Below are 22,351 nucleotides of genomic sequence, written 5' to 3'. Positions count from 1 at the left end.
GGGACAGAACATAGGTACAGCTACAAGTACGCTTTGTGGTTTAATAGGGAAATTATGGGAAGTGAAGAGAGGGAACCAAGCTCTAGATGAGCGGTAAGGCTACAAATACGCAGAGCAACAACGTGGAAAGACGTTTTTTTTAACCAAAACAAAAGTTGTCACCAATGGATTTTTTGTAGGAACAAGGAGGAACTTCTGAGGCTGTGGGTGGGAGTTCGAGGAAAGAAGTGGTCTTTTGGGTCAATGACGGATTTGTTTAAGACGTTTAGGATGAAGACAACCCAGTGATGGTCACTCCAGATATCCACGGGGGACAGAATCGAGTTAATGTACAAGCTACAAGAATGAATGGAGGGCGTCATGGCCAAACGGATAGTAAAACAGTATGTTAAAATAAGGCGTTTTAAGGCATATTCAGAAGATAGGCAGTAGGTGGTGTCACAAAAATTAAATATGTGCAGGATGGTGGCTTTAACTACATTTAGGCAGAGTAGAGGTGGAATACAGCATGTGTTTCTGTATAGGAATCCAATTTTGGTTTGATCTTGTTGGCCATGTAGTCAATTTGGGTCTTCAAAGAGTCCAGGATAATGCCTAATTATTTAAAGTTGTCAATCTGCTGAATACGATGTGGGTCCAGAACACCAAAATGCATCGGTGGTGAGACAGGTTTGAGGCTGCCATAGTACTGTATAACATAACTGTTTTTTTTTACTGGAAGAGGGATAACCTCTTGGCTAATACTGATAGCCATTAAAGGTATGACAAAAACAAATGCTTATCAGTGTTCCTTGTGTGATCCTTTGGAACTCGTACCCACATAGAGCCCGACAAAAGATAAAAGACTTGAACGTAAAAAGCCATAAGAAAGGAGGAGGGAGCCACTCTCCCACCCACTGCTTGGATGCATACGCTGCCAGAGTTGACACAAGGCGAGAGCAAAATGAGCGGTGGCGGATGCAGGCTCCGAGCCCTGCCGCCCGACTGAAAAAGTGGCAGTGGGTGGTGGCATCAGCTCGGGGTCACGGGGTGACCTTTCCATTGTGAGGCTAGCCCCCCTGGAGACAATCCCACAGCTGTCCGTGGGTGGAATGGCTTCTGCAGCGAGCGCCAGCCAACACAGCAACATTGGGAGAGGAGTAAAGTTGGCAATAATGGAGGGGAGAGGCGGGGAGATCCCCTCTTTCCATTTTGAGGGCTATGATTCACCCGCTTGTATTAAAAGCTGGTCCCGGCACATCTCATAACTTGCTTTCGCACTGTACAGAGGCTGTGAATAAATATGGCCATGATAAACAGGCATTGTTCAACGAGGAGGGAAGTATAGGCAAATCAAGAGGGCGGCGGAACATAGAGCAACGTGAAGGAGCGAACTGCGCCTCGGAACTCTCTATGGACAGATCAAATTGATGAATAAAAGGTAAACAAATGTGAAGTATGTTTGAAGTGATTGCTGTTTTTTTTATTTCAGCAATGTCCAGGCTAGTTTTGCTTTACTACACATTTTTGTTTAAGTTTAGCATTTTTGTTATTCCAACTTGTGAAACTCATTTTATTGACATTGATGTTGGCATTTGCTCATTTTGAAAAAAAAATGATAGTATAAAACACCAGAGTGTTCGAGTTACTGAGTGCCACACTGCAGCGTCGCAAGTTACTAAGAAAGTCCGAATCACATTGAACGGTCCTTGGCACAAACAGTGCAAGCATAAGACAACAAGTCAGCAAATAAAGCCAATGCTAGGCAGAAACTGAGTCCAGCTGCACTTTTCACGTTTCTCTCCATGCGTTCCTCTCAACCACCTCGCTTCAGCTCCTTGGGTACCTGCAGTGGAGCCCTCCGGCAGGATCTATTGCAAGCTTTAGCTCCCCAGCTTGAGCTATTAATGTTAAACACCTAGGCTTAACGGTGCCAAGAAGTTTAACATACATAGACACAAGATGAACTTGAAGACTTACAGGCACCCTTAAACCTGATCCTGTCATCTCCGTGGGATTACAGTATCCAAAACTTCTCCATACAAGAGATCTTTTGGAATGCATCCATCCGGTGCAAACTCCTGTTTGATCATGCATTGATCTGGATGTTGAGCAGGTACACTATTGGAAAATCCTATTATTCATGTTAAAACTACAGTAATAACGCCTCTCCTGGGGATATGAGTATGAATTTATATCCACTGCCAGGTAATTCCTCTTATTCTTTCAAATTCTCAATAAGAAAAAAATGTCCAACCTAGGCAAGTGCTTCCAGTCACTGTACATTCTGTGTTCGGGCATGAAACAAATCTCCATTACAAACTCTCACAGAAAGCAATTCCCCACTGGATGATGACATCACATCGTGGAAATAATTATGACGTATACCTTCTCACATACGCTGCTGTAAAGGAGTTTGTTACACGAGATCATAGTGAATTTGTTTCATTCTCAGAGATTGACTATCCGAGATTTATTTAAAGAATGAATTGAATATGAAATGTTTTAGTTCAATCTGACCAACCATCAACTCGCTACACTTGGGAACCCAACTTATTCACAGGTGGCTGAAAGCTGGATTAAAACCAAGGATTTCAGCAGTGCCAGCACAATGTCCTGACACTCTATAAGTCCCGAGTAACACAGCTGAGCTGCAGATATACATTTTGAAGCACTGTTCTGCATCACTAAACTCTGCGACTATCACGAGGTACACCTTTACAGGACACAATCAGACAAGCACAGCAGCAAAGCTTTCGGCTGCCCGCTCTCTGGAAGTGTAGCCATGTTTTGTAAACATCCTCTCTGACGAACGAGATAAATAAACCAGCCACCCGTTCAGGAAACCTTAACCTCGGGCTCAACAGGATAATCAAACTTAAAAGGGGTCCAAGCAAAGAGAGGAAAACTAGCCTCAGGGTCTTATTCAACTAGATTAAAACAGGCATTAGTTTGTTCATTTCAAGTCATTAACTGCATTACACGCTCATTCATGTACATGTACAGTCATTTTGTCAATCCACTGCTATACAAGAGCCTGCCCCATGCCATGTGGGTTATTTGACCATATGTGAACAAGCCGGTCAGTGCGGTACTGTGAAGGAGAGAAGCACAGATGTACAAATGATTGTTTTCTATGCAATGTCCCTGTCGCCCCCCCCCCCCCTCAGCATTCGCCCATTCAAAATTTGAACCACCATCAGCAATTCTCAAGCTGCCATTCGAACAAAGTAATACAGAAGCCTGCGGATCCGCACAGCTACAATTCCTGTTCCAATCTCTTTTCTGCAGCTTCCCTGTTATCGTGCAATAGCGTACATTCCATATGCAGGTTGCTATTCCAAGACCAGATCTCATCGTCAGTTGACATCCTCCCTGGTGACATGATCTCGGTGTGATCATTTCTACGCAAAAAAAAAACCAATCTGTGCCGACGCTGCATCTAAGGACAAATACAAATTCCAAACTGCTGAATGTAAACAAACAAGAAAAGAATCATGAAAATCAGCGTAAAAGCCGCAAACCACGCAGCACGGGGCTGCACACAAGGGCCATACAAATGCGTGCCGACACATTCAGCCACTGGGCAATCCTAATTGTTCAATTATAATTGAAGAAGCCCTGCCGATAAGGGACTTTTGTCATTCAACGCCGCCTTTCGGTTGTGGCTGTTTACCCACCTGTGCCTGCCACCCTGTTTGGCCATTCCAACTGCCCCCACCCCCATCACAGCATGGCCCATCTCCCGCAGTCCAAAGCGCATCACTTCTTTACGAGCGCGGCGCTGTAGCGGTTTTTGCTGCCTCAGCTGTTCAACGGTCAGGAATGGTGCCCACCCTGCCAAGCACGCGCGTCACAATCGGAAAGCTCACTGCCGCTTGCCTGTGTTGCGCTTGTAACGCTGTGATCACTTTCATTCGAATGGCCGGCCTCTGGTGCTGCAGCTGCGGAAACGCAGGCAGCGGCATTGTTTATTTGTTGACACAGCCCACTTTACGCGGATGTGTGCCATTAAACACAGCGCTAACACTTTAGTAACACTTTGAATAGGCTTATCAGAGGATCTTTGAGCACAATGACCCACTCGTGGATATTATCCTCTCTTAAACTTTACGTGAAATATTTCCAATCGGTATAAATGAAAAATACAATGAAGAGAAAACCTGCAATTATTATTTCATGTCCCATCCGTACCAGCGATCTCTGGAGTACAAGTTCAGTGTGCTAACCAGAACACATTGGCAGCACCCCAAAGACATATAGTATATATTGAAGTAAAACAATCTTGCTCATCACGGAGCACAGCCCTATCGCAATGGATACCTACGATGTATTAAAGACAAGGTGAATTGTGAACAGCGGTAGGAACCCACGACACACTCGCTCGCCCCATACGTTACCTCTGCCTCCTTGGGTGACGTGTGAATGGCGAGTGCTTCTCGAACCCTGCTCCTCCTCTTGGCAGGAAAGTACAGTGGAAAATCCTTGGCCACCATAGTGGGTGCATGCAATCGGGTGAAGCCAGTGGTTTAGGTCCGACTCGGACAATGGGCCAGAGCTCGGTTTATCGCCGCCTATCCGACATGGCTCCACGCCGACTAGCCCAGCAAGGCGTGTGATAGGCAAGACTTGTAAAGATCCACTGAGGGTAGGGGGTAGGGATTGAAGGCAGACATCATGCAGATGGGACTTCCCCCTAGCCCTGCCCGCACCCCCCCAACCTATCACCCCGACCCTTTCACAAATCAACCCACTACCATTCATCCCCACAGTGAACATAGTGGGGGTAGCATGATACTTAACACCGACACATAGCTAACTCTCAACAGGCACATCCAAATAGATTTTAACAGGAGGAATTAAGCATCGCCGTGTGCCGAAGCTTAGATGTTATAAATAAAGTAGCTGTAAGAGTTCGACTCATCACCTTGGCACGAACTAAACACTTCTTGTAGAGGCAAACCCGATGAAAATCATTCAATTTGCCAAAACTGTCAAACTAGAGATGTGTCAAGGAAGCATTCAGTGAGAAAGGCGCTCTCAATCTCTTGAAGCAGAGGGAATATTTAGTCACCACTGATGGTGCGACGGCCCAGTGTTCCAATTAACCAGATGCAACTTAGCAACCGTGGCAAATGCCACGTCGAGTTGCATCTGGTCGAATAAAGCTCTTTAAGGGCTGTATTGTTTGCCCTGCTTTTGAATACTGTATAGCCAATCTCTTCCGGGTTAGTTTTCTGCAGTAAGCCAGGTAAATCCCTGCTCTCAGACATCGAGGTGACCATGAAGGCTGCCTTCTTGCTCTTTAATAAGTCACCTTGTCTGACACGTCCAGAAGGAACAGGGCCTGATCATCCTTCAGCAGCGCTCTTTGTCACTTTTTTAAGGGGGGGGGGGGGGGAGTTCCTTGTCCATCTCACTCGTCCTGCGGGGCCCCCAACTTTGTATTTCCTCCTCTCTCTCTCTCTCTCTGCTAGGCCCTGGGGGACTCTTGAGATACCTGGGAACTCGCCTGCGCTCCAAAACGTTGGCTGCTCTAGTTGTGCCCCCGGTCCAGCAACAGGCTCAATATCACCATACTCAAGCCTCCCACGCGCCTCCCACATACCCCAGCAGGATTTCTCCTGAGCCGAGCTGACAGCCTCCTCTGCTTGAGGCCGTGGGTCTCCGCGCTAGCCTCTCTGCTTGTGTGTTTGACAAGATCCGAGTCATCTCTGTCATTGTGGCATGCTTAGAGGGCTACAACCCGCTACTCAGGCTTGCCTTACACACAGCACGGTGTCAATTGTGCGTGCTGTAGAGCCGATGGCGCGAATCGCTCCGCACCTTGACAAGTTGGGTCTCAGACCCCCTTCTTTTCAGAAGCTCTTTCCTCGCCCGGCCACTCATTCACAAGCGGACGGGGGCACAGCGCTGGCCCCAGATTGCTCCTGCGGGGCAATTATGACTTTGGGGGCTGCTTGCAGCACTGCTTCAAGCTCGGACAGAGCAAGGTGGCTTCTTATTGTGCCACCCTCTCTTGCCGTGGCTTTTTTGGAGCCAAGCTGCGAGCCTACGTGTTCTGTCCCTCCCTATCACGCAGAGCGCTGCACTGAACACATTCCTCCAGGATGTGTTCACGCCCAAGGCAGTAAAAACATTGAGAGTGTGGATAGCTTAGAGAGCAAAACGAAAAGCGGAGAGCGAGGATAAGCGATAAACATTAGGAGGGAAGATTATGGAGAGGCAATATTGAGACAAGAATGGTAGGCATAAGGAGAGCAAGGGTGAGAGGTGAGAGAAACAGGGAGAGAGATAACGGGGAGGGAAGTAGGTGAGATAGTGGAGGAAGGACAGCACCATCGAGGGAATGAGGTAGAAGAGGGGAGAGAGGAATAGAGAAACAGAGACAAAGCGGGAATACAAGATAAATTTAGATATATGGTACAAAGAAGGCATGAGAAAGGTGAAGGAAAAAATGACTGTATATAACATTAAAAGTTATACTGGCTGGTTGGATGGGATGGACAGATGGACGGTGACTTCCAAATGACGCGTGGGTTGCTAGTAGTTACTGATGAAAATGTATACTTAAGATTATTTTCCGAAAAACTAAATGCGGTATGGTGCTGTGCAAATTACACAATTAGACGCAATGTTCTTTGGGAAAAGTGGTATCTGGATTGAGCCTGGAATCTGGTCATGGCAAGAGCATCCTTGTGCAAAATAGGTGTCACCCAACCTCGCCCCAACACAACAGGGATCCTCTCGCGTGCATCACACACACACACAGAGTAGGCGCAGTCTGAGCTCACTCAGCAACAGCGACTGGGGCCCACACCGGCCAGTGTAGCCACGGGCGTTTCTCCAGATGCAACTTTCTCGTCACGAAAATTGCCAACAAGGCAGTGATGTGGTTGGACACTGCATCACGACAGTCTTCACAGTCAAGGTGGATTCACTCAATGATACAGTGAGGGGAAAAAAAGGATTTGATCCCCTGCTGACTTTGTACGTTTGCCCACTGACAAAGAAATGATAAGTCTATTATTTTAATGGTAGGTTTATTTGAACAGTGAGAGACAGAATAACAACAAGAAAATCCAGAAAAACGCATGTCAAAAATGTTATAAATTGATTTCCATTTTAATGAGGGAAATAAATATTTGACCCCCTCTCAATCAAAAAGATTTCTGGCTCCCAGGTGTCTTTTATACAGGTATCGAGCTGAGATTAGGAGCACACTCTTAAAGGGAGTGCTCCTAATCCAAGCTTGTTACCTGTATAAAAGACACCTGTCCACAGAAGCAATCAATCAATCATATTCCAAACTCTCCACCATGGCCAAGACCAAAGAGCTCTCCAAGGATGTCAGGGACAAGATTGTAGACCTACACAAGGCTGGAATGGGCTACAAAGACCATTGCCAAGCAGCTTGGTGAGAAGGTGACAACAGTTGGTGCGATTACTCGCAAATGGAAGAAACACAAAAGAACTGTCAATCTCCTTCGGCCTGGGGCTCCATGCAAGATCTCACCTCGTGGAGTTGCAATGATCATGAGAACGGTGAGGAATCAGCCCAGAACTACACGGGAGGATCTTGTTAATGATCTCAAGGCAGCTGGGACCATAGTCACCAAGAAAACAATTGGTAACACACTACGCCGCGAAGGACCGAAATCCTGCAGCGCCCGCAAGGTCCCCCTGCTCAAGAAAGCACATATACATGCCCGTTTGCCAATGAACATCTGAATGATTCAGAGGACAACTGGGTGAAAGTGTTGTGGTCAGATGAGACCAAAATGGAGCTCTTTGGCATCAACTCAACTCGCCGTGTTTGGAGGAGGAGGAATGCTGCCTATGACCCCAAGAACACCATCCCCACTGTCAAACATGAGGTGGAAACATTATGCTTTGGGGGTGTTTTTCTGCTAAGGGGACAGGACAACTTCACCGCATCAAAGGGACGATGAACGGGGCCATGTACCGTCAAATCTTGGGTTAGAACCTCCTTCCCTCAGCCAGGGCATTGAAAATGGGTCGTGGATGGGTATTCCAGCATGACAATGACCCAAAACACACGGCCAAGGCACCAAAGGAGTGGCTCAAGAAGAAGCACATTAAGGTCCTGGAGTGGCCTAGCCAGTCTCCAGACCTTAATCCCATAGAAAATTTGTGGAGGGAGCTGAAGGTTCGAGTTGCCAAACGTCAGCCTCGAAACCTGAATGACTTGGAGAAGATCTGCAAAGAGGAGTGGGACAAAATCCCTCCTGAAATGTGTGCAAACCTGGTGGCCAACTACAAGAAATGTCTGACCTCTGTGATTGCCAACAAGGGTTTTGCCACCAAATACTAAGTCATGTTTTGCAGAGGGGTCAAATACTTATTTCCCTCATTAAAATGCAAATCAATTTATAATATTTTTGACATGCGGTTTTCTGGATTTTTTGTTGTTGTTATTCTGTCTCTCACTGTTCAAATAAACCTACCATTAAAATTATAGACTGATCATTTCTTTGTCAGTGGGCAAACGTACAAAGTCATCAGCGTATCAAATACTTTTTTCCCTCACTGTATATGCACAATGGCCAGACTGCAGTGGCCATGAGGGGACATTGCAGGGATGCATTAAATGTGGTTCCTTTGTGCACATTTTTGCCGGAGTTTTCACGTGGACCCATAGGTTGATACAATTGCAGATGGGCACCCTGTTGTTGGGAGTGATGCCATCTGCTATCCAGTGCACAGGAAAGGCCCCGTGACAAATTACCCACGAGAGTGGGCAACTTCGTGTTGGCGTTGAAAACAAATGTCTGGCAAATTACCCCGCAATTATCGCACTTAACTCACCCGGAAGCATGGAAACAGGGCTTCACTGAACATTTTAATTTACAGGTGAAACCGAGTTACTCCGTAGTCTGTGCTGTATGATATAAATGAAAGACAGTAGGGTACATTATTTTTTCTTCATCTTCACCCGGTTTTACTGAATGTAATAACCAACATTCGTCAAAAACTCAGCATCTGGGTGCATGCAGTGTTTGAGGACAAGTGGTGCCGTTGTCCATAACAAAAGGGGGAACAGCTTTCATTTCAGGGTAATACAAAATAATAATTCGCAAAGGAACAAAATATATAAGTAGTAATTACATCTTCTCATATCTGTCCCTCCACAAAATATGAATATTTGTATACATTCCATATGCTACTGTATAATTGTATCAGCATTGGCTTGCCCGATGACAAGACCTTGTGGCTGATGGGATGTGAAAAAAGTATTTTATATTACGATATGGAAAGGTGACGCATTGTCTGCTTATATACAGAGTTGTTTAAAAATGTGGTTTATTGACTATAAACAGAGTTGGCAGGAAACAAATCGAGGGAAATGTGGGAAGCTGAAAAATGAGCATTTAGTATCACAGTGGTTAAAGGGGCTTGGAACCTCACACCATGTGACAAGCGTAAAAAAACAGCACCAACTGAGCAAGCTCTTTAAAACCACAAATGATTGCCGTAAAGGAGGCGCCCGAATCTCGGCAAGACACAAGATAATTAGGCATTCTATGTGCAGGGTGCAAAAGCTCATGCCGCGCTCAAAACTGCTTTTTTTTAATAGGCTTAATTTTACGCTCCTTACATCTTGATGAAGGGCGATAAAAAACTGCCTGCCAGTGCAGGGTCAGGAGTGGGCGTGCAATTCGGTTGGAGGCTACCGAGTCAAAGCTAAAAAACTTTATAAGCAGGCTTCCACCGCAAAGATGACATTCATAATCTGTCAACTGATAACTCAAACGATTTGTTTTCACTGCAGCGTTACTAAATGGTGTTTCACCGCTCGATGATAAATCAGACACTTTTTAGCAGTGTTTTAAGCGATATTAATCGTTAAGACGATATTATAAGCTAAAATACACATTTGGTTACTTATGCTAGAATACATCTTTTGCAAATTACCCACGTAAACCAGAAGTGGCATTTAAAATAAGACATCATAGCCTAGAACTGATACTTTTTGGTGTTAATCCATAGCATAACAATTCTTAAAGCAGTACTTCTTAAGTACTGCTCTATGCTAGCTAAGCTTCAGGCAAAAAATGGCACTCTCTGCAGAGCAACTAACGTCACTTTCGACGTGAAAGAGATTTCACCCTGCTTACTGGTTGCCAATAAAGTCACTAGATACAAATAGTTGCCTCCTTGCCTTGTGATTCAACAGAATCTTTGACTGCAGAGGACTTATGCTGTGGGATATTTTGCAGCCAAAGATGAAATATTTAAAGCAGAACACACAAGACACTGAATACTACTATTGACCTGTACTCCCATCACCTGGCCACAATAAACTTAATCACAACCTTACCTTCACATCCAGGCTATAGAGACTGACAGAGTCAGCATCTTGCTTGCGATTCCTCTTCCTTCTCTGCAACCGTTCCAGAGCGACACATACACACTTATTGGCCTCATGCAAACAAAACAGACTACACATGTGGCTTGTGCCACCACTAGTGGTACACGTATCTGTAGTTTGGTCTGTTCTTATCTCTTAATGAGCAGAAACTCGCAGTCGCAAGGTGCAAAGACAGTGAGAGTGCCTTTCAGGTTTTTATGCGACGTGTCTTAGGGTTCATGTATTTGCTTTACATTGCTCAGACCATACAGGATCAGATCACTCAATGACCAAGGGACTCTTTTTGAAGAGAGGGCCTCCCTGACAGGTAATCTCTTAACTCTTGGGATTGGGGGAGGCCGATACGTAGCTCATTTCTCAGGCTGCCCCCTGGCCCTTGCCTGACTCCTCTAGAAGTCCCCGCATCCTCCAACTGCACAGGGACTCCTCGACTTACGAACATTCGACTTACGAACTTTCAAAGATACGAACAAAGCTGTCCGCATGTCCAGTTGCCTGTTTTAGACCGAGAGTCGTAAGTTCCACTGCCGCGCGATAGATGGCGGTGGTTGTTCGGTGTCATTACCCAGCATTCCCAGCATTTCTGCCTGGGCCGCGGTCATTGTCTCTTGTTGTGTTGTCACTGTGCGGTTCACTACGACGCTCTCTGTGCTTTTCACGAACATCGTCAACCCCCGCCGTGTCTCAGAAGCGTAAGAGTGGTGAAAGTGTTGAGGGTGGTAGAAAGAAGAACAAGTGGCATCTACATCTACAAGAGATTATACAACTTTTAAAGCTATTCCGTGTTTAGTGAACATGCCGTACAAGATGTTTGAAATCGACAGGAGTAAAGTTGGACTTATGAACAAATCGAATAACGAATAGACCTCTGGAACCTAACTCGTTCGTAAGTGGACGAGTCTCTGTATTGGAAAAATGGAAGGACTCCTCCAAACCTCGAGAATCCCTGCACCATTTTGCGTGAGTTTAGTTGACCCTGTGCTTCTTACCACAAAAGGATGTCTTTGGCTCCTTCAGACTATCAAACTCCTAATCCAGCACTGCGGAGGCAAGGATTGGGGGATCCCAAATGTTGGGAAACTCCCTTCCCATGGGTGTCAAGGTGCCATACCCTGGGATTGCCAGAAGGTGGCACAGCATGTTGTAGTAATATCCATCTGTCTCATCTGTAAGTGGGTTTTCTCCAGGTGCTCTGCTTTCCTCCCACATGTATAAACACTGATTAATTGGCCGAAAACTTATGAATATATTCGCTTCCGTGTTTGCAGATTGCGCAGCATTGTGTGTTGCAGTTGCATAAATGACACCAACATACACAAAAGCGTTCCTAATCGACAAAGTAATCCAACCAACGCCTCCCGTTTTTACCATCATGTACACACATTCCCCTCTGCAGCACCAACTGTCCTTGAAGCCTGATTTACGAGATCAAAGGTGGCGTCCATCAAGAATGCCACCAACCATCTCCAGCTGCTTTCATGGCTGCCTGGCAGAATAGCTTTCTAATCCCTGTAGTTTCTGCTTTTCCAGGGCCTTCTAAAGAAAATGTCCCAGAATAAGCTAAATAAGTAATTGCCCTGATAATCATGACCATGGCCTGTAAGACTTCCTATCAAGAACCATCCTTGCATGGTGTACTGCAGGATCAATACATCCTCAGCAATGGACAGCTTATGGGGAAGGGCCTTTGACATCATGGGGGCATGCACCGCCGGGACAGCCATACATGTCTGCTTCTGGTTTTCCAAGGAGTCCAAATTGCTGCCCAAAAAAGCATTGGACTGCTATGACACGTACGATTTCAAAGCGGCACGGAAGTGCGCGCAACAGCCAGAGCGCTCGGCCATCATTCGTCCAAAGGTGCCAGCCACGAGGACCCCGCCGAGCTAACTTTTAGCACCTCAAATACCGGACTCACGAAGAGGGAATGCTCCGAGCGTTGGTCTTGGCAATGTGTTTGATAACGGGATATACACCAGCAGATTACTATGCAAAGCTACGTCGTTAAGGGAGCATCGCAAATGTCTGGGCAATTGGGGCCAGAATTTAGTTTTAAGCACGTCAATGTGCGTGGGTGTGCTGTTGTGTCGGTGCATGATGCCCCCAGGGGAGTGTTGAGCTTGTTTTAATTTACAGATTATCTGGTGTGGGCACGGCTGGACGCGAGTTCAAGAGTTGAGGGATATAGGCACCACTGACAGGTCACAGCTACACTTGTTTGACTGTTAAAAGCAGTTTTACATTGGAGGTAGCTGTACCGGCACAAGACTAATGCGGAACCAACAACATAATAAAGCAAGCGGTCAGCAAGGCAGCCACCAAAACAAACTGCTCTTTGCTCCTAGCAAAATAGTGTTTTTTTTTACTAGAATGTACACTAAACACTGCAATATCTAGCAAACTTTACACGGAAATAAATAAGTCCAGAAGTGCTCCGATAATTAGGTTCTCACAATAAGACCATTGTGAGTATCCCGGTGCGTGCATCAATGGCTACAGAAAACCGCGCGTGACGCTCTTAAATTATTCACAGCGCGGCTGTCCTCGGCACCTGGGGTAGACGTCACACCGGGGCCCATTTGGTGACTTGAGGTATTAGCAAATTAATAATTGAAGGAGAGCAAAGGAGGGTGACTCCTGTTGATTATCACCACACTTCCAAAGGTACACGTGACAATTACAATGTGTGTCCTGGAACACCATGTACCTTGGTATAATTTTAATGAATAAAAAAATACACTGTCCTCAATCATCTTTCACTAAATTGTTGAGGCAAGCTGCCAATGATATAAGCACATACGGAAATCGCTAAGACTGCCACAGTTTAATGTTTTAGTCTTATGTAGATGTTTATATAATTCAGATAATATTTAGAAGCTTCTTGTTTACAGAAAAAATTCATTTGACTCGTGTCTATATTTGCCATTCCTAAAATAATACTTATCTGTAGTGAAATTTGAGCTTTTATAGTTTACTGGCATTAATACTTCTTATTCACGAAAACCACATGCTCTACGATCATCATAAATAAGTGAGAATATCAAGTTAGAGTTTCAAATGATAAGACAGCACTTTTAATAGCACATGTCAGGGCATTGGTTTGAAGTAAAGCCCAGATGGGAGCCCACACCACTAAATGAGCAACCACCACATCCTGTAGTGACCTCAACGTTTCCCCCTAAGGTTGCCCATCCAAACAATGTATAAATAACCTTGATCTTGCTTAGCATCTAAGAGCGAATAAAACAAGCTGCCAAGCCTGTGGGTAACTGTAAAGCACAATGCCAAAAAAAGATACACAATTGCTACCATATATATGTAAATATCAACGCAACCGATGTTTTTGAAAAAAAAAACGTTCACCCAAAGAGGTCCTGCTTTATCGATCAATTCCTGGCAGAGCATTTGATGCAATTCTCACAAATGATAACATTAAAAAGCTTATGGAAAAAAGCAAAAAATACACTTTCTCCAGATCAGCAATGTTCGCTCCTGCCATGCCAAATGAAAACTGTTTAGGATTACAGTACACACATGTTGTAGTGGTATTGGAAAATATCCATTACCATTGATTCCAACATTCTCTAAGCCAGCAGTTCTCAACCTTTTTGAGTGTGGACCTCTGTTCAACCTCCAAACATTTCGCGGACCACCACAAGCCACTAGTTATTTAAAATGTCTACATTTCCTTGGTGATATTATTTAGATTTTCCGTGGACCCCCTGTGGTAGCCTCGCGGATCACCAGGGGTCCGCTTCTGAAGAGGCTGAACGTATGTGCTGTATGTATGTTGAACTTCTTTCGCACCGTACGTAGCCAATTATGCTAATCAGAGGTGCGGGACAACATCAACCATATACATACCATTATAATGAAAGGCTTTAAAATGGAGTTTGCTTATACATGTAAATAGATGGCCCAAATTGTATATTGTGACAGTGAATTACTGGAAATTGTGTGCACCAAAGCATTTCATGTTTGCTTTCAATCATGTGACTGGCCTGAGTAAACTCAAGTTGTAGTTACAAAATTGCTGTTAAGAAATGTTATGTTTTGTGTATAATACAGCCAAAGATTAAAAATTGTTTTTATAGGAACTGCGTGCAATTAAAAGTAATGAACACGTATATGCGTACATGTACCACGCATAGTGTCCAGAATATATAAAATATGAGCAAAGACTTAAAGCTCATTTGCTTATTTTTCAAAATACAGTAAAACCTTGGAATGCGAGTGTTATGCAAGACGAGCAACATTTGTAAATAAATATGAATTTCATAACGAGCGAGGTCTTGCAATACGAGTAGTACGTATACGCTTTGTCTGCCGAGCGTCACGTGATCACAACTGATATACGAGTGCTTTGATATACGAGTGCTTTGGATTACAAACACGTTTCCGGAACGAATTATGCTCGCAATCCAAGGTTTTACTCTAACAGATATTAAGAGCATTTTTATTTTTCTGTTGATGGTATCTAATAATAACAAACAACAGATTTCAAGACAAACCACACATTAAAGTTGGTGCAACACACACCTAATATTTAATTGACCTGTACTCATCTACAACATGTGCTTGCCTGTTCTAATAAGTACTATTCCACTAGCTGTAAGGAACTTGATCATCCAAGTATTTCCTCTAGATTTCAGAATCAAAATCTTATAGACTGGAGGAATCAAATGAGCTATGAAGCTCTTTTTCACAGGACATGGATTTGTGCCCATGGATTTGCTGACCGCTACTTTATTGCGATATTTTATTTTGCTGGGTCCCTGTTGCCATTAATGACTTCCATCTAATGGAAAGGTCATCTCGTTTGGCACCATGGCACTTGGAGAACCAAAGGCCATCTCCGCACACTCAATAAAATAGACCAATTCCATCTATTCTTGCACATGGAAAAACATGTCGGGAGCTAAATGCCAATATCAAGCCCTGCTAGACACGTGTAGTTTTGCTGTTCGTCCATGGAAGGAACGCAGGCTAGCGAGTGGTTTCACTTTATGGTCCATAATTTGGGCTCCTTGGCCACAATTGTACTTTGGCTTGTCTTAAATTTTACATTCATGAAGATGTGCCAATCGGTCTGTTGATGTTTTTATGTGATTAATGGTACACCAGTGTCTTCTGGGAATTTCAAACGAGAAGCTGTGCTGTTCCACTGTTCGCCAGCGTTCTTATCGATCTGGGTAAAATTCGAGGACGGTAACACTGCGATCCCAGAAAGCGAATCGGGAGTCGCCAGCGAGGTACATTGTTGAGGTTTAGGTTGATGGGTAGGTTGTTGTTGGAAAGAAAACGTAACTTCTTTGGAGTTTGCACGTCTATGCAGATATTTGGTGGCAGAATGTTTGGCAGAACGGGGATCAAGGCGTTCGTGTTACTTAAAGTGTTCCGGTTATGATGCGGATTGAAATATTGACCAATGCTAGATAATGACTCCAATGCCGAGCAATGCACCTTTGCTTCCAGATGTCACCCAATAGGGTGTCTCAGCAGGGCTGTAGAATAAAATGATACATTTTCACTTCAATAAGCAGTTCCCATTGCCACACAATAGGATGAAACAATTAAGCCAAGTGGACATACTCTGCCATTTTTAAAGACAACATTTTGTTCATGAATTTTTTTTATTCAGATGGTAAAAGGTGTCGCTTTTCATGTCGACATGTATAGTTAAGCACTATCCAAAGCAGGATCCTGGACTCAGAAGTGTTGAAGGTAAAGTTACTAATTCTGTGCAGCTGCATACTACCTCATTCTGTAGTGGCCAGATTATCAGTTCGTGGCGAGATGTGAACGACCTCGACTGTTATACAGGAGGCAATGGGTTCTATCCCAACCCTGACGCCTGTATATGTGGGGCTTGCATGTTCTCTTCGTGGTCAAATGGATTTTTCTCCGGGTCCTCTGGTTTTTCCCTCCATTTCAAAACATGCCTTTAGGGTATATGGCTGCTATACATTTCCACATGATAAGCCACTTCGTTGAGCTATCAGTTGTAGCCAGGTCGCTTCAGAAAAAGAGCTATATAGCTCAGTAGGCCTTACCGGGTAAAATAAAAAATATAGTTTGTGTAAATATCTTATTTGGTGACCTTCCAATATGAGTGCTCTAACTCAACCGTCATCCCATCACCAGCATTGTTAAAAGTTCAAGGTTTGTTTAATGCAGCCAAAATCATAATTTACCTTCAGAAATGCAAAGAGGACCCATTTTTTTGTCATTCAAGAAACACACAACTATGTGAATAATTAATCGGGAAGAAAATTTGGCCCAAAGTTGCCTAAAAATGCAACAGTCTACGATAAAAAAAATATTGGATCAATATGCACTTGGAATAACAAACACAAGACATTCACCGATTAAGTTAAAACTGGCCTTCAAAAGGTACTGGGAACATAAAGGATGCGCTACAGCAAAGGAGCGAGTGGGTGTACCACAAAGCAAAGAGGGCAGCAAGAGAATGAGGGATGGGTGGGGGTGGCGGTAAGAGAGATAAAAATAAAAAGGAGAATGCCATTGCATTGTACATTCAAGAACTAATATAGGCAGCAACTGCGAAAGTAATCCAAGATAACATTGTACTTTTTATAGCGAAGCAATGAAAACCTTGCTGAATGATTTAACAAAAATTGCATTGAATACATATTCAAGCTCATAACAAAAATGGTATTCTGGAGCTGGGAAGGATGGAAAAGGTATGCCTCCATGTGTTTCATTTCCACCAGTGTGGGGGTAGGCATAGCCATTATGTATCTGCATGCCTTGCTCTTACTAGTGTGGAGTCAGCATAGGGACCTGGGGTGAGAAAGGTGAAGGAACTTCCCCTTCGGATGGGAGGCCTGCACATTCACACGTGGGGCAGACAAGGTAAAGGACAAACATCAGATATGCACGCTCACTCACATTACGGGCAGTCAAGACGTCACCAGCAGACATTTTATCATTTGTGACTCCTACCGCAATCACTATTTCCTCTGACCAAAATGTAATAAAAACCTAGGTCAGCCAAAATAATGCATGCCATGATGTGTGGCTAAAATTGTATCTTTCGGATGAAATTGTCTTCGGTTTGCATTACTGGTTCGCTCTTTTTTACAGAAGTTATATATGGGGGAAGAAAGCAAGACGATATTCATTTGAAATTAACATAACAGCCACCCCACCACTTCGCCATAACTAAGGCACAGTCTTTTGGAATTGAGGGATGCCCTATTGCTAGATTAAAAAATATTCTAATTAATTTAAATGAATTTAAGTTTCATCTACAGAAATGAAAGTCTGCGTGTAGTGTAAATGCTCTAGTGTGGTGTGTACCTACTATTGAACTCACCAAACATGAATGGTATGTTTCCTAATACACCGACAGCCAAGTCCAACTCAAGAGCGGCCTACCATCTTAAAGTTAATATCATTGTAATGAAAGGCGACACAATTTGTATATTTACTTCTCTTTTCTAGCCACAAAAAAGTGTTTAACATTGAGATTTTGGCAATCATTAGTTATCCAGGGATTGTTAAAAGGTTCACCAACTCTGTTCTCAATTTTTAGCAAATTCGTTCCAACAAGTCCCTGGTGAGTCAATGTCAAATATATTCTCTGGGGATTTGAAACGCACTTTTATTGTGCTCTTGGCTCCATCAAGTTTTAATGCGAAGGGCAGCTGCAAGGGTGACCTTCCCACCATCATCCACCCGGCGCAATAAGATGCACCAGGGGAAATCCTTTATATAAAGCCCAGGGTTTCAGTTGCCTCTAATCCCGACGGGCCACCAATGGCACTGAGTGACAGGCCTGTGTGTTCGCAATAAATAGGAGGCAGGCACTTGCCGCGAGCAACTGCTTCTTGCCAATAGTTTGAATCGACCGTGGGCCACGAGCGCGTGCCACTTTCAAGTTGGCACGATGCTCTTTTGTTTTGAGAGCCTTTCTTTCGTGCCATTGTGAATTAAAGCAAAAAAAGCTGAGAGCGCCAGATGCAGTTAAACATGTTAATTAGTAACCGCCTGTATCTGTTAAAACTTAATATTAGACAGTTGGTTATTAAAGGGTAATGCAAAAAAGCTACACGTTTTTAAATATAGTATTTCTACATTAATTATAACATTTGAAAGTATGTACTATGAATGGAAAAAAATTGTTGCTTTAGCAAAAGTACACAATTTCATTTAAACGGTTAAGTATATATGTGTTCACATATTACTCAAAATAATCATGTTTTGGCCAGCTTCTTTTTTTAAACAGTTCTCTCCACAAAAATTTTCGACTGCGCGTATTACCATTTTGCCAATTTTCTACTAATCTGTAATAATAATTCACAGCCAAATGTCAATCCACTGCCGGATGAAGAACCCCCATCCGACATTGTCCGTCATGAGGTTTTGTTTGACCGTACACTACCACAGTGAGTGGTGAAATTTCGTGAAATGGGAGGGGGGGTGTGTATGAGTGAATCAAATCAGGTGGATGGGTTAATAATGCAATGTGTGAGAAGCACTGAGCCACCCCTCAGCTCTATACACAATATATTGGCTTTTGTGATCATTTGAGCATTTTAACTCTTTCATGGTTCCTAATTACGTAAATACAGCATCATTGGCATCTACTGTTTGTCAGCAGCAAACAATCCTGACGGTAAGGATTATATGGACATGTCGTGTGTATTCTTGTCTTAGGACTCATACTTTTTATCCCTCCACTACCATATTTTTAAACCACTAAATCAATGTTTGGCAAGTGCACCACTCTGTCACAAGCAGCGTACAATAGTCAGTGATTACGTTGGCACAATGAACAACTACCGCACACCGGCCCCTCCAAAAGATGTCCACACAGCTCCCCCTGTAGGTCTCAACATAGTCTTACACTGGGGCAATGTTTAGCTAACTACAGAGGGTCTTTTACATTATGAGACCTCCTTTGCCAGAAACAAGATATAGGAATAGGTTTTACCCTTTTAATAAAGGTGTCAGTTTTTTGTGCCAGTTAAAAGGGTAAAACCTATTCCTATACAGAGGGTCTCTCAGGGGCCCATTAGCCTTATAAAAGGCAGCACTAAGTACTAAGCAATTACTTCCACGCTACTCACTTAACTACACCACTAAGCACAAAATATTAACTATTTAACCCACATTAACTAAATGGCACGGAGCAGTCTCCACCAGGCACTGCATTTTCAATATAACACAATTTTTACTCCATAAAGTAAGATTGAGTCGATAATGCACATGGGTTTAAAATTACTTGACAAATTTAATTACATAATTACTGCATTTACAAGTTTATTTTTACGTAAACATAAAATGTTGCTAAAAGCACTAGGTGTGTCAAATAAAAAAACGAACATATACATTTAATTGTAAACAAAAGGCAGTTAGTTGTGTGTAGACAAATGTTTCACATCAAGACTGCGTCGTACATTCCGTATCTAATCAGATTTCAGGAAGCCGTTGAACTTGGTCAGTTCACTTTTAAATAGCAAAAAAATCACAGCAGTAATCCAGCCCCCATCATTTCCTTTGCTCGTACAGATTAAGATCTCGAAGTTTAAATGCACCTCATCACCGTTGACTTTCAAACATAATTGGCGTATGTGAACGCTTTCAAAAAGTCACTATCAACCAGGAGTTAAAATTCCACATTACTTGGGCAGGGGTAAGTATTACTAAGAATGTTACACTATTAAGACACTCGTTTTACTTCAGCCAAAAAGTATCCAGCAGAAACGGGGCGATTCGTGTATATACACGCCACTGATGTCAAATTACCATCTTTCTTCTTAAGTGTATTATGATAGTGATGGCTCCATTTGATACGGCGTGTTCAAATATTCAGTAAGTGCATTAAGATTGGTGGGAAATGTAGAGACTTTGAAATAAAACGTTGTTTTCTCAATAATTTCTCCTTCATTTCAATGGTGTATATCCATTTAAAATTATCATTTTTAAATACCGTGTTGTAAACATTAAGCACACAATGCCGGATGCTCATGATTAAACACATTCTTACAATACATGCATCAAATAGTGCAGAATTGATCATTGCACGCGAATTACACATGTAGGTTAAAGGAACCGACCATTATGTTAAATATGCCACGTCAATTCATTACCAAAGCGGTTAAACATAAAACGAAACGACTAGGTTGGTAAGGGGTCGACTACCTGCCTGACAGGCAAACAAACCATCAATGCAAAAGCGCTCAAGTATTTATTAATCATCCCCAACACCCGACCGCTGAACCCTCCTAGAATACCACTCACTAAAACGTTCCTGTAAAAGTGAGCAAATTAACAATTAATGAACGCGGTTATACGTAAAACAAATCAATGACAGCCAATGGGACCCGCCTTGAACCAAACTGTCCCTGAACAATTCACCCAAGTACTTTTCGTGCGAACTTATAAGGTTTGTAGATGGATTATTGATCCCCTCGCAGGATCGTGAGAGATGGAGACGGCACGGTGGAAAGCCTTCATCCACCGGTTCAGCAATCACTCAAACCTCCGATTAAGCACGGTTTGGATGCGTACGGTGCGAAAGAAGTTCAACACAGCGCGCACATACGTGCATGTCTTATGATGAATGAATGAAAAAGCAACACAAGACACGTTCTCCTGGCTCGTTCGTTACATTAAATCACATTTGGAGCACGCGTATTTATGATCCATTATCACAGGCCCCCATTAAGCCGTGGCAGCTGCAACAAGCGCGGAGGGAAGGGGACGCATGGAATGAAACCGAGGCGGCATGACGGAACACACGAGATTATAGAGCACCGCGTAGGTTAACAGGGCAATTAAAAAACCGGTGATGAACTTCAAGGAGCCTGTCACGACGGTCACGGAACAGCGGAACGGGAGGAGGGGGTTGGTGGGAGCCAGCCGCGGAGCGAAGCGCTTTGGATCGACGAAATCAACGCGTACATCGCCACAACGCAGAGCCGTGACGGATCAAGGCGCGGCGAGGCCTTCATCCAGCTGTGGATGCGAGGACCCTGTCGTCTGGGAGTCGTCCCCCAAACTCACTTGCGCGAGTCCTTCATCCGCGGAGTGTCCCCCTCGGGAGGCCTCTCCTCGCACGCCGCTCTCATTTTCGTCGCTTGAGGCCGCATTTTTAAGGTAAACCTAGCGAAACTTTTCAAACGTCAAACAATACGCTTAATAGTCGTGGGGTGGTGGGTGGGGGGGGGTTTGTTTTCGCATAAGGTTATACGAACGCCGCCAAACTTTTTGCTTGAAACTTAGCAGTGGTGGTGGCGGCGAGGTGGTGGTGGCGGAGGGGGGCGGGGCGCGCCTCGCATTCAAAAACAACGGGCGGATTTTGAACGGACCAATCAGAGCGCGCCAAACAACCGTTGCCGTGGCGACCGCCGGGGGAAGGCGTTGGACCAATCGTGGCGCGTTGCCCGGCTCGCTGGGCCGTTGACGCCAACACAAAGATCCCTCCCACCCACTCGTGCAGCCTGCACAGACGAAGGGGCCGCCCATAAATGACGTCACGCATCGGGGGGGCGGGGCTGTGAGATATTTGTGACGATGTGTGACGAGAGGGGGGGGGGTGTTTGAGAAATGTGACGTCACATAAAAATGCGCAACTTTAAATCAATGTAGACAACACGTTCTACTTAAATTTTGATTGAAAGCTTTTGTGACTGCACGGATTCATATTCTTGGTTATTTCGGTAAAGTCCCGTAGAAGGGAAACAATAAAATAATAAAAATGTAAAACAATTAAATTCTCACGACGTTTCCACTGCAACACAAGCAGCAATCATCATCAGGTGTGAAAACCACAGCAAGAAAATTTGAAAAAAGTGGCGTTTTTTTAACGTTAGCACCACGGAGAGCGATTTGGCAGTTTGTTCAGATGGACGAGTCCATCCATATTCTTAGTTCTTTCGGTAAAGTCACGTTGAAGGGAAACAATAAAATAATAAAATATATATAAAACAATAAAAAATTCTCACGACG

The 22,351-nt window shown here is 43.9% G+C and overlaps 1 protein-coding gene across 6 annotated transcripts in view; it reads right to left on the bottom strand.

The window, feature by feature from the left end:
• The window catches only part of ARHGEF3 (Rho guanine nucleotide exchange factor 3), a 66,041-nt gene extending 44,361 nt beyond the window's left edge, over positions 1–21,680 (bottom strand). Inside the window, exons 1-3 of one of the 6 annotated variants that reach the window (XM_076072048.1) lie at positions 21,407–21,680; positions 17,154–17,220; positions 10,322–15,876 (exon numbers count right to left, since the gene is read on the bottom strand). In XM_076072048.1, coding sequence (XP_075928163.1) covers positions 10,322–10,450 — 129 coding nt within the window. In that variant the 5' untranslated portion in view covers positions 10,451–15,876; positions 17,154–17,220; positions 21,407–21,680. Of the gene's footprint in view, positions 1–4,379; positions 4,682–10,321; positions 15,877–17,153; positions 17,221–21,304; positions 21,370–21,406 lie in introns of those variants that run through there. The other 5 variants (XM_032966661.2, XM_032966662.2, XM_032966663.2 and 2 more) reach the window with 5 other exon arrangements.
• Positions 21,681–22,351: the final 671 nt, after the last annotated feature.

The sequence above is a fragment of the Petromyzon marinus genome, chromosome 36 (assembly GCF_048934315.1).
Source record: "Petromyzon marinus isolate PM22_M1 ecotype Great Lakes invasive population chromosome 36, UKy_Petmar_22M1.pri1.0, whole genome shotgun sequence".
In the NCBI taxonomy this organism is placed as follows: Eukaryota; Metazoa; Chordata; class Hyperoartia; order Petromyzontiformes; family Petromyzontidae; genus Petromyzon; species Petromyzon marinus.
Note: the sequence above shows the minus strand (reverse complement) of the source record. Positions and strands in the feature narration are given on the sequence as shown.